At 49.1% G+C, this 13,156-nt stretch overlaps 1 protein-coding gene across 4 annotated transcripts in view; it reads right to left on the reverse strand.

The window, feature by feature from the left end:
* The window catches only part of KHDRBS3 (KH RNA binding domain containing, signal transduction associated 3), a 103,128-nt gene extending 91,291 nt beyond the window's left edge, over positions 1–11,837 (reverse strand). For all 4 annotated transcript variants that reach the window (XM_044294581.1, XM_044294582.1, XM_044294579.1 and 1 more), the window contains exon 1: positions 11,571–11,837. In XM_044294581.1, coding sequence (XP_044150516.1) covers positions 11,571–11,769 — 199 coding nt within the window. In that variant the 5' untranslated portion in view covers positions 11,770–11,837. The remainder of the gene's footprint in view (positions 1–11,570) is intronic.
* Positions 11,838–13,156: the final 1,319 nt, after the last annotated feature.

Below are 13,156 nucleotides of genomic sequence, written 5' to 3' on the forward strand. Positions count from 1 at the left end.
CCACATTGGTGTGTCTATCCCCGTGGAACAGAGACTACTCCAAGAGAAAGCAGCCTGGGGATAACCACTGCAGTGAAGTCCAGATCCTTGTACAGGGGTTCATGGGTGAAGACCAGGGGTGGTACATACATAACACCCTCAGGAGTAGCGCCAAGCCAAATGTGCTCAAGATCCATATCAGCTTCATAACAAACTGCATATGGATGTATTTAGAATATCAATTTAGCTATTAATGAATTCAGTGAAGGCGGTATAAATCTGTATGATGTGAGATCCAGTTATAGCACACAGCAAGGAATTTAGTGCCAAGCCCCATACCAATTCTCCATGGTAGGTATACCACTGAACGTGGCATACAGATATTGAAGACATTGGACTATCTTGAAGTTCTTGGGGGCACCTTATGAGTGCCGCAGCTATGGCTTCCACTTAACCTTTATTAACCTGAGTAAGGACAGACAAAAAGTGGCTCTTGCCCTTGAGGACCTGGCATTACGCCGTTTGCCCAATTATTTTGGCGTACTTGTAGCACAAATGATGAATCCTTGGGATCACAGAGGACCAAAATATTAAGGGTTTATTTAATTAAAAGGGGTCATTCAATCTAGACAGCTCCTTTAAGTATCCCCTTTTCATTGAGCAAGAACTTTTTATCCATTAAAATATTTATAAAAATGCAAATAATTATTTTATTTTATTTTTCAAAATGAAAGGACTACTGAGAATCAAGGAGTTAAGTCACCTTCACATATATTGCTTTCAGGTCAGGGCAGTACCCCTGGTGTGTAGAAGGACTTTCCGGTGAATGGGCTCAGGAGCACCATGGTGCAGGAAAAATTAGGAAGAGACGTAGAACCCAACTGGTGCTGTGCCCCTTTCATTTTCAGGACCCCCACCAATCATGAGGTGATGGCATACCCTAGCGATATGTCATCACTTTATAAGGTAGGAATACCCCTTTAGGATATTGTTGGCATGCCTCTTGTACATCTTCACCCAATCATGACATCAATGTCTGCTGGGTAATGGATGCCCGATGCGGTGGAATCACAGTAAGTAAATGATGTACACAGTCTATATAGGATTCTTCAGGATTAAAGTATTGAATGTCTATCCTAAGGATCGGCCATCGAACGGTGGAGGTGTGGTCTCAGAGACCCCTTCCAGTCAACACCATAAAGCACCGCATCCTGTTCATTGCTTACTCAAGCACAGTGGCTCCTCCGAAAAAGAAGGCCGAGCCCAATCACCAAGGAGGACAGACCCCCCCATTGAAATACTGATGGCTTACGCCAAGGTTAGGCCGTGAGTTAATTCCTGGAGAACCCCTTTGAGGAGAGTTTCTAGAACATAACATATGGTTATAGTAGTTAAAATGTCTAGGAGGTTTACTGCTCAATCTTGCAGATCTTGACGCTTCCCTTATGTCTAGTCACAGTCACACAAACTCTAAACCCAGCGATACACATCACATTAATATAGGCCGAGATCGATCGAGTAGTCTGATTTCAATACGTCTGATCCTTCTGCTCTTAGCGAGATAAGCAGTTTTGTCTGCCGGCAGCTTACTCTTCTCTCTCCGTGCAGAATACACATATGTTTCGTAGAGCCGAGTAAGCATAATATATGGAGGAGATAGGTTAAAGGGCTATTCTGGTGCCATCATTTTTTTTTTATGGAGAAGGGGAGGCTAAAAAATAACAAACAGAAGGTACTCACCTTAAAGATTCCTGACTGCGGCTCAGGTCCCTGCTCTTCTCCACTTCCTCTTTTGCTTGGCCTGTCTGCTCAGCCAATCTCCACCTTCAGTGGTGACCCGCCTCCGCCTGCGATTGGCTGAGCAGGCAGGTCAAGTAATTTCAGGCCGAAATAGTGGAAGTTGAGCGGAGCAGGGACCAGAGTCGCAGCTGGGTATTGGTAAGGTGAGTATTTACTGTTTGCTGTTGTTGCCTTCTCAAATCCCATTTTCATTTACGAATATGGCTCCAGAATACCCCTTTAACCCCCTTAAACCTATACGACTGGTGTAATAAGTGCATTGTTTGCCTTACATTTGGCCATAACATCTACACTACTGCTCAGACACCTACTCTTGTATTGCAGCTGAACTGCCTTAACCCCTTCAGTTTTCCTGCAAAACAGAATTTGCCTAATGATGAACTGCGAATACAATGCAAACCTGCTCTTCCAATTCCAGACAGTACCTCGACAAGAGTGGATATATTTCATTAAAGGCAAAAAAAAAAAAAGCCACAACCACACTATGCTAGACACCAGTAGGGACCCATAAGGTTGGCAGCAGATAGATGCAGTGACCCAGTGGTTCACTGCTAAAGATTTAATGTAGTATGGTTGATTGCTAAGGATGTTAAGATGCTGTGTGCTAACTATGCATTTTCAGTGAATAGTGTGGCTGGATTATGCACTGTGTGATCTCAATAGGCTGAGAATGGGTAGGAAATGGTTAAATGCCAGTCCCAGTTGCCAGGTGGTGCTGGCCCCACTTTCCCTGGCTAGTGAGTTTTTGGCAAGTAGTCCAAGAGAGAAGACATGCATATAGTTGTTGCTCTGTAATCCAGCCGAGCAGAAGATGCATTTTTTTCCCCCAGGGAAACACCATCTCTGTGTGATTTAAGGCTGTCAGAATAACAACTGTGCTAAGAGCGAAGCTCTGAGGGGCAGAAGCATTACATGTTCTATGGATGGTTGAGGACAATCCTAAAGGGATAGTGTTTGGACTAAGTGAGTAAAGATAACACGCTTACGGCTTTGGACTTTACTGCATGTAGTTTGGGTTATGTTGCTTCCTGCTCTTGCAACACTACTGAGAAGGACTGACCATCCGTTCTAGGACTGAACCGTGAGGTTGGGAAGTGCAGATATATTCAGAAAGGACTTGCATGCCTTTGGTTAATTGGGAAGATTTTGTTGTATTTGTAGAGAGTAGATCATCATATTGCTAACCCACCATACAACACTTTTTTGGAAACATCTATCCAGTTATATACTTGAGAACTGTGCCTACTACTTATATACCAATCATCTCCAAGTCATGAGACCGTTTGCTATAATCAACCTGGTCTGGTCATTGCCTCCATCATCTACCAGCCTGGTCCCTGCACTTCTGTCTTACACCCTTCTACCCCAGCCTCCACCAGGCAGGAAGCCCCAAAATCCTGGTAAGGAAGGGTTTCACCCATCCACTTACTGCACACGCAGCCTAGGGGAGTGCAGAAGCAGGGTCGGCCACCATGACGACTACCACCACCTCATAGGTTCTGCCGCCACTCTGATCCTCTTCATCACCACCACCTATTCTTCCCCTGTGCGCTGCACAGACACAGAGGACACGCCATCTTGTGACAGAGTATCGCAAAAACATTTATTTTTTTAAAGGATAGTCCTCTTGGACCTTGCATATCAGGACATGTCCAACGAAGAGGAAAGGTAAGGAAATACTCATCTATAGGTGGTACTGCAGCATCAGCTCCATTTACCAAACACATTCTGCTGACAGGTGTGGGACTTCTTCTGGAAGAAGAGGCATGTTTTTTTATCCTGGCCAAGCCCTTTCAAACCCTTCCACTTGGGGTGGCACTTCCGGTGGATATTCCATCAATATCTATGAAGGCAAACCGCTATAAAGTGTAGCTCTGGTGATGTTGACCATCGTGTCACCTCTTAGAAGTTTGACAATGACGGCTGGAGACACAGGTGGGACAGCGGTAGGTCTCTTGCCTAGACAACCTGAATGAATCCATTTTCTGCAGTCCCATAGAAATGAACGGAAAGCACACCGTGCAAGGGCGGTCACTTCTATGGGAACTCTGGAGATAGCAGAGCCAGCACTCGGCTATTTTCGGCAGTCCCACAGAAATGACAGGAGGGTGGCCGCGCTTGGGCTGCTGCTCTCCTTTCGGTTTCGTGGTCCTATTCTGGAGATAAGTGTGGGTCCCAGAGGTGGGACCTGCACCTATCCGACACTGGTTGCATATTCTTGCGATTTGCCACCAATGGCTCAGATGAGACAACCCATTTAACTAAATGCAGCAGAATTCTGGGTCAATTTGCACCAAAACCTTTGGTACGTGCCTTGTGCCACATATCTTATCTGCTTTAGGGTCCATTCACACGTCAGCAAGTTGGGTCCGGATCCATTTCGCAATTTTGCGAACCCATTCATTTTCAATGGAGTTGGAACGAATGCGGAAAGCACACTTCCGTTCCCGAAAAAAAAAATAGAAAATGTCCTATTCTTATCCGCAACTCTGGACAAGAAAAGGCATTTTCTTTTATAGTGCCAGTGATGTGCGGAACGCCGATGCCCGGGTTTTGCAGATCTGCAAATTGCGGACCACAAAACACCTACTGGACGTCTGAATGGACCCGGACATGCTTTTCACACCTTACTAGACAAAGTAGAAAAGGGGGGATTTAGATAAACGGGTGTGACTTAAAGGGGTGTTCCCACCTGGACAATTATGGCATATCCACTGGATGCGTCTGACAGGAGCCAGTCCTCGAGGTGGGACCAGCACCTATCTTGTGAACAGGGGTCCAGCTGCTGTGAATGGAGTGGTAGCTGTGCATGTGCTGCTCTCCATTCACAAATAATGAGCATGCTCTCTCCATTTACAGATAAAAGACATTCTTTTTAGATGGACTGCAGGGGTTAAAAATGCTGCACTTAATTATTTCTTAATATACCTTTAATGCAGTTACGGCATCATTTTTTGATCCACTGCATAGAATAAAAAAAAAGTTAAGTAAAATTCTGCCTACCTGCAGCCACCACTAGAGGGAGCTTTGGCGCTTCCTGCATACTGAATTACTATTGAGCCTCAGCTCCCCCTAGTGGTGACTGCAGACTTTTATCAATGTATGGTTTACACTGGAGATCACTGGTATAAAAGGAGGAGATTCACTTTAAAGCAGGGATGCTCAACCTCTGGCCCTCCAGCTGTTGCAAAACTACAACTCCCAGCATGCCTTAATAGCTGTAGGCTGTCCAGGCATGCTGGGAGTTGTAGTTTTGTAACAGCTGAAGGGCCACAGCCACACTATGTCGTACTCCCGCTGATCAGATTCTGATGATAGGTTTTAGTATTAAAATCTCTGGAAAAAAAAAAACTTTAACTCTTTAATGGGTTTCTACTGTGAAAAGTCCACTTTATTAGAAGGGTTCCTGTGAGCCCATCGTGGAGGTTCCCTGATAAAATACCATCAATCCGTGCTCATCATATGTCAAGAAGTGTTGAATTTCCCTGCAGCGCCTCCACAGGAGGAATGATGTATTACACAGTTCTACAGCTTTCCCTCTGTGGCACAGATCTACCGAGAAATAGTTTGCAGCTCTTCTATCTGACTCGTCTTATACCATATATTGGCCCTAATCTGCTCGTCACCGAACTGAGACCATAATGCATTGCATCAATGAGATGGGGACATTCTAGTAAGGTAGCAGAGTCGAGTTTGTCAGCCAACTGATACCAAATTGTTCTCTCACCCCAGAAAGCCGCAGGTAAACCGACTAACGAGTTGCCTTTGTGTAGAAGAGAAACAGTTAAATGGCAGACTCAGCTCTGCTACATCTGTGACGTAGTCTCACTGCACTCACATTACTTAAACCAGCCACATCGCAAAGTGCCTGAACCGGCCGCTCCGGACGGATTGTGTGGTTCACTGGCCGGCTAGAAGCAGGTTTTATCTTTCTACACATGAGATCTCGGGGGAGGGCAGAATCTGGCAGAGCAGTGGCGAGGGCAGGGAGGGCGAGGGCTGGGAGGGCGAGGGCTGGGAGGGCGAGGGCTGGGAGGGCGAGGGCTGGGAGGGCGAGGGCTGGGAGGGCGAGGGCTGGGAGGGCGAGGGCTGGGAGGGCAAGGACTGGGAGGGCAAGGACTGGGAGGGCAAGGACTGGGAGGGCAAGGACTGGGAGGGCAAGGACTGGGAGGGCAAGGACTGGGAGGGCGTCTTGCGGGGCTTGTTTATATGGAGGAACATGTAAGATCCGTGAACAGAATTAGTTTTACGCACGGTACTGTACACGGTTCTTATGGGTCTCTTTCTGCAGAACCAGACTACAAAGGGTACGATTGTAGTCTGGAACCATGACGACGCACAGGTGTGCATGGGAGCTGCATACGTAAGACAGTAGATTGCTTCGCTTCACTGTTCTTGGCTTCTCGTTGGTCAAGTCCATGCAATGAGTTAATTTCTGGTGGGCATAACTACTACGAGGTTTCATGAAAGTCTGATAAGTGGGGGCCCCTACCTGTCAGCGTGGGGGTCTCTGACCCCATTGATACGGAAGATCCACCACTCACAGTCCGCAACTGATTGAGCAGAGATTCCCAGTCTAGACCTGGAGTTGGCCCAGTTGAACTTACATTAAGGTCCATTCACACGTCCGTAAATGGGTGCGGATCCGTTCTGCAATGTTACGGAACAAATCCGGACCCATTCATTCTCTATGGGGCCGGAAGTGATGAAGACAGCACATAGTGTGCTGTCCGCACTTCCGGAGCGCGGCCCCGATCTTCCGGTCCGCGGCTCCCGAAAAAAGTAGAACATGTTGCCAAGAAGAGGCAGTTCTATGGGGGTGCCGGCCGGGTGTATTGCGGATCCGCAATACACTATGGACGTGTGAATGGACTCTAAGTTGGGGTCCCTCCACGTGAAAGCAATGAGGGGTACTCACGTGTTTTTCGGAGCATAACATGCACCAAAATCTACGCAAAACGTATAGAAAAGCCCTGCAATCCAGCAGCGGCGGTCGTGCTTGCAGACAGTAGGAAAAAAGCACAAGCCTGATTGAGCTCCCACGGTCCCGGCCACCAGAGAGGCTGGAGCTTTCTACTACAGTGTGTAAGCACGACCACCAGCTGCCGGATTGCAGGGTGGTCGTAACCATATAATGTGATGGAAAAAATGAATCCAGCCAGCAAAGGAAACAATATGGAGAATCACCATACATTAGTAAGCGCCTTGTAGTAACTTTCTCTACATGCTAAATGCTATTTGCAGAGGCGACACGACCCCTTTAAGCAGGTGGCCACCTTGGCCTGCGCTATGGGAGGGGTCTCGTAGATAATATCAGACTTGTATGGCTTGTCTTATGGAAACCCCCTCGAAGTGAAGCTAAACAGACCATGAATTAGAAGGATGAGATAATGTGTGGTGGAGGAAGGCGCGCGATAGAATCTGCAAACCCCCGATTCCCCGCGCAGGGAGGAGAGCGCCGCCGTGTGAATTATGCAACAGATTCCAATTTAGCCTTTCCAACGTGTGATAAACTGGTCTTGATGGGAACGTCAGGGGAGACACCAGGCAGACAGAAGGAAAATACAACGCGGCAGATTTGGACGCCTGCATCGCGCATCTCGTACGCGGTTCGGGACGTGCCAAGAACGCAGAAACAATATATGGAGGGGCTGCTCTCGACTGGCAAGTGGCGCTTCATTTGCATAGTTAAAATCCCTCCATCTGTGGTACTGTAAAGCGTCGACAAATACCGCGAACTAACGGCTTCGCCATAAAACGCGCCGGAGGGGATAGAGAATAGTAAAACGGCAAAATGCTGCTGGATGGATAATGGTACTGTGGGGCGGAAGACAAGGATAACAACCACTGCATAGATGTAGCAGCGCCGAGTTTGTCATTGGACTCATTGGAGCTGCTCTCTGTGGCCAGTTTATAAGAGATGTTTGAGCTGTGCAGTACCAGACGACAAACTCAGCTCCACTACCTCTGATGAATGTAGCAGATTTGTGTTCTACCAGAAGACAAACTCAGCTCCACTACCTCTGATGAATATACAGATATGTGTTCTACCAGAAGACAAACTCAGCTCCACTACCTCTGATGACTGTAGCAGGTAGGTGTTCTACCAGAAGACAAACTCAGCTCCACTGCCTCTGATGAATGTAGCAGGTTTGTGTTCTACCAGAAGACAAACTCAGCGCCACTACCTCTGATGAATATACAGATATGTGTTCTACCAGAAGACAAACTCAGCTCCACTACCTCTGATGAATGTAGCAGGTAGGTGTTCTACCAGAAGACAAACTCAGCTCCACTGCCTCTGATGACTGTAGCAGGTTTGTGTTCTACCAGAAGACAAACTCAGCTCCACTACCTCTGATGACTGTAGCAGGTTTGTGTTCTACCAGAAGACAAACTCAGCCCCACTACCTCTGATGACTGTAGCAGGTTTGTGTTCTACCAGAAGACAAACTCAGCGCCACTACCTCTGATGAATATACAGATATGTGTTCTACCAGATGACAAACTCAGCACCACTACCTCTGATGAATGTAGCAGGTTTGTGTTCTATCATATGACAAACTCAGCTCCACTACCTCTGATGAATGTAGCAGATTTGTGTTCTACCAGATGACAAACTCAGCTCCACTACCTCTGATGAATGTAGCAGATTTGTGTTCTATCAGATGACAAACTCAGCTCCACTACCTCTGATGAATGTAGCAGGTTTGTGTTCTACCAGATGACAAACTCAGTTTTCCTACCACTGATGAATGTAGAAGGCTTGTGCATTAACTAATGACAAACTCAGCTCCACTGCCTCTGATAAATGTAGAAGGCTTGTTTTGTTACCAAATGGCAAACTCGGCCCTGAAACATCTGACGTATGTGGATCTAAAGAAACAAGTGGAGCTTAAAGTTGCTCCAAAAAATAAAAAAATAAAAATTAAAAACATAAGATAACCGACTCGCTATAAGACACCATGCATGTATGGCGAGAAGACACCATGCATGTATGGCGAGAAGACACCATGCATGTATGGCGAGGAGACACCATGCATGTATGGCGAGGAGACACCATGCATGTATGGCGAGAAGACACCATGCATGTATGGCGAGAAGACACCATGCATGTATGGCGAGAAGACACCATGCATGTATGGCGAGAAGACACCATGCATGTATGGCGAGGAGACACCGTGCATGTATGGCGAGGAGACACCGTGCATGTATGGCGAGGAGACACCATGCATGTATGGCGAGGAGACACCATATATGGCGAGAAGACACCATGCATGTATGGCGAGAAGACACCATGCATGTATGGCGAGAAGACACCATGCATGTATGGCGAGAAGACACCATGCATGTATGGCGAGGAGACACCGTGCATGTATGGCGAGGAGACACCATGTATGGCGAGGAGACACCATGCATGTATGGCGAGAAGACACCATGCATGTATGGCGAGGAGACACCATGCATGTATGGCGAGAAGACACCATGCATTTTGACATAATAGAGCGGTTTTATTAGATACATGGCATTACAGTATCAGAAGAAACTTCCTCCTGCACCTTGGAGAAGCACCCATGTACCAGGAGCGGCCTAGATACTCATTAAGACTACAATTAAAGGGTCATTGATCTGGACATAGCAGGGCCGAGTCTGATCATTGTGCAGTGAATGTGGTCTGCCCAAGAACTGTAGAATAACCAGAGACATGACAATGTCGGCTCTGCTGCATCCTATGCGCCCACACCAGAGACAGGAATCACTGAGGGAATGTTACTATTAGGGGAAACAGCCCAGAAGAGGTCACAGCGGTAAGACGAGGGGGCAGCGGGCAGAGCGCTATGAGGGGAGCAGAGGGCATTGCTGATAAATCACCCACCTCTGCCGCACAGCGCAGACTAAGGAGACAAACCGCAGCCTGAAGAACACAACAGCCCAACAAGAAACCCCTATTAACAGGGTCTAAGAGAGGAAGCCCCGAGACCTCCAACCCCCCCCCCCCCAATCCAGAGAGGACGGGATACAGCAGGGAGGACAGGACTACTACCAGCAGCAGATTGCCATGATGTCATGATCTCACCTAGACATGCAAGCCTCCCAGACCCCACCTGGTGTAGGAATAGGACCAGGAGGAGTCACATGGGAAGGGGGGGGGGGTCCAAAATATGCAGCATGAGGTTTAATTGAAACTGTATGCAATAATGAATATAACTGTGGGGGGGGGGGTAAAGAAAGCAATAGGAAGAAGGTAAAGACTAGAACTGGAGGGGGGCAGGAAAGGGGTGAAGACTAGAACTGGAGGGGGGCAGGAAAGCAAAGACAAGGGGTGAAGACTAGAACTGGAGGGGGGCAGGAAAGCACAGGCAAGGGGTAAATACTAGAACTGGAGGGGGGCAGGAAAGCACAGGCAAGGGGTAAATACTAGAACTGGAGGGGGGCAGGAAAGCACAGGAAAGGGGGGTGAAGACAAGAACTGGAGGGGGGCAGGAAAGCACAGGCAAGGGGTAAAGACTAGAACTGGAGGGGGGCAGGAAAGCAAAGACAAGGGGTGAAGACTAGAACTGGAGGGGGGCAGGAAAGCACAGGCAAGGGGTGAAGACTAGAACTGGAGGGGGGCAGGAAAGCACAGGCAAGGGGTAAATACTAGAACTGGAGGGGGCAGGAAAGCACAGGCAAGGGGTGAAGACTAGAACTGGAGGGGGGCAGGAAAGCACAGGCAAGGGGTGAAGACTAGAACTGGAGGGGGGCAGGAAAGCACAGGCAAGGGGTGAAGACTAGAACTGGAGGGGGGCAGGAAAGCACAGGCAAGGGGTAATACTAGAACTGGAGGGGGCAGGAAAGCACAGGCAAGGGGTAAATACTAGAACTGGAGGGGGGCAGGAAAGCACAGGCAAGGGGTAAATACTAGAACTGGAGGGGGGCAGGAAAGCACAGGCAAGGGGTAAATACTAGAACTGGAGGGGGGCAGGAAAGCACAGGAAAGGGGGGTAAAGACTAGAACTGGAGGGGGCAGGAAAGCACAGGCAAGGGGGTGAAGACTAGAACTGGAGGGGGCAGGAGAGCACAGGCAAGGGGTAAATACTAGAACTGGAGGGGGGCAGGAAAGCACAGGCAAGGGGTAAATACTAGAACTGGAGGGGGGCAGGAAAGCACAGGCAAGAGGGTGAAGACTAGAACTGGAGGGGGCAGGAAAGCACAGGAAAGGGGTAAAAACTAGAACTGGAGGGGGGCAGGAAAGCACAGGAAAGGGGGGTGAAGACTAGAACTGGAGGGGGGGGGCAGGAAAGCACAGGAAAGGGGTGAAGACTAGAACTGGAGGGGGCAGGAAAGCACAGGCAAGGGGGTGAAGACTAGAACTGGAGGGGGGCAGGAGAGCACAGGCAAGGGGTAAATACTAGAACTGGAGGGGGGCAGGAAAGCACAGGCAAGGGGTGAAGACTAGAACTGGAGGGGGGGGGGCAGGAAAGCAAAAGGACAAAACATAACTGGGAGGGGGAGGGAGCCAGAAAAGCAAAGGGAAGGGGTTAACCATGAGAATATATGACCCCCATATTCTACCATGGGGGGCATTCTCCAGAGAAATGCCCCTGGACACCACACTCGCCCCCAGCCACAAGGTTACACATCTGGGTAGACCCCAGGGGATGCAAGAGACCCCTGACACCCGACCATAGAGACCCTCCTGCAGACATGATGAACCTTCAGACCACCCCACCCTCCCGACACTGACCCCACTTCAGCTGCCCCTTCCTGGGGCTGCCCCTCTGCGGTCCATGCACGGGTGGTCTCCTCACCTTCAGTCACCATCCTGAGCGCGTGAGTAAAAGCAGGGTCCAGCGCGTCTTTCTCAGCCAAGAGTTGGGGCAGATACTTCTCCATTCCAAGCAATGAGAGCCAACGAGAAAAGTCCGGGCTGCACTGTGTGAACAAGAGGCAGCAGGAAGACGCACTATCACAGGTACTACTACCACCAACGGGAGACTGGACGGTCATAGAGGGGCGGAGGGATACACTGACAATCCACAACCTCCGCTGTCTCCTCCTGACGGGGACTGTGCACAGCGCCCGCTGCCGCGCTCTATAAACACTCCGCTGCGTCCGCCGTCCCGGGCTCCGCCCACAGGGCTGGCACCTGACAGATCTCTCCGCCTTCAGCCCCGTCTACAGCAGTAAGCGCCTCTTATTGGCGGAGGAATACAATGTGCATAGATAGTTGTATCCTTCCGCCAGTCGCTGTCCATAGTGCTGCCGAGGCTCAGGTAACAACCGGGATTAAAAAATAAATAGAAAAACGCAGCAAAATCGCAGTTATGATGGGGAAAGAATGCTGAACCTCTGGTCATTGTCTATAGTGAAGAAAACCTGTTCACTGTCCATGGTGTAGAACCTCTGGTCACTGCCCTGAACCTCTGGTCACTGCCCGTGGTGCTGAACCTCTGGTCACTGCCCGTGGTGCTGAACCTCTGGTCACTGTACGTGGTGCTGAACCTCTGGTCACTGTACGTGGTGCTGAACCTCTGGTCGCAGACTCCAGTCCATGGTGCTGAACCTCTTGTCACTGTCTATAGTGTAGAACCTCTGGTCACTGTCCATGGTGCTGAAGCTCTGGTTACTGTCCATGGTGTAGAACCTCTGGTCACTGTCCACAACGCAGAACTTCTAGTCACTGTCCATGGTGTAGAACCTCTGGTCACTGTCCGTGGTGTAGAACCTCTGGTCACTGTCCGTGGTGCTGAATCCCTGGTCACTGTCCGTGGTGCTGAATCTCTGGTCACAGTCCATGGTACTGAACCTTTAGTCACAGACTCCAGTCCATGGTGCAGAACCTCTTGTCACTGTCTATAGCAGGCATCCTTAAACTGCGGCCCTCCAGCTGTTGCAAAACTACTACTCCCAGAATGCCCGAACAGCCTACACGTATCAGCCTACAGCAGGGCATTGTGGGAGTTGTAGTTCTACAACAGCTGGAGGGCCGCAGTTTGAGGATGCCTGGTCTATAGTGTAGAACCTCTGGTCACTGTTCATGGTGCTGAAGCTCTGGTCACTGTCCATATAGTGCGTAACCTATGGTCAGTATCTATAGTGAAGAATCCTTGGTCACTGTCCACAACACATAACCTCTAGTCACTGTCCATGGTGTAGAACCTCTGGTCACTGTCCATGGTGCTAAACATCTGGTCATTGTCCATGGTGCAGAACCTCTGGTCACTGTCCATGGTGCAGAACCTCTGGTCATTGTCCATGGTGCTAAACCTCTGCTCATTGTCCATGATGCAGAACCTCTAGTCATTGTCCATGGTGCAGATCCTCTGGTCATTGTGCATGATGCAGAACCTTTAGTCATTGTCCATTGTTTAGAACCTCTGGTCATTGTGCATGG

Source organism: Bufo gargarizans, chromosome 5 (genome assembly GCF_014858855.1).
Source record: "Bufo gargarizans isolate SCDJY-AF-19 chromosome 5, ASM1485885v1, whole genome shotgun sequence".
NCBI classification, from domain to species: Eukaryota; Metazoa; Chordata; class Amphibia; order Anura; family Bufonidae; genus Bufo; species Bufo gargarizans.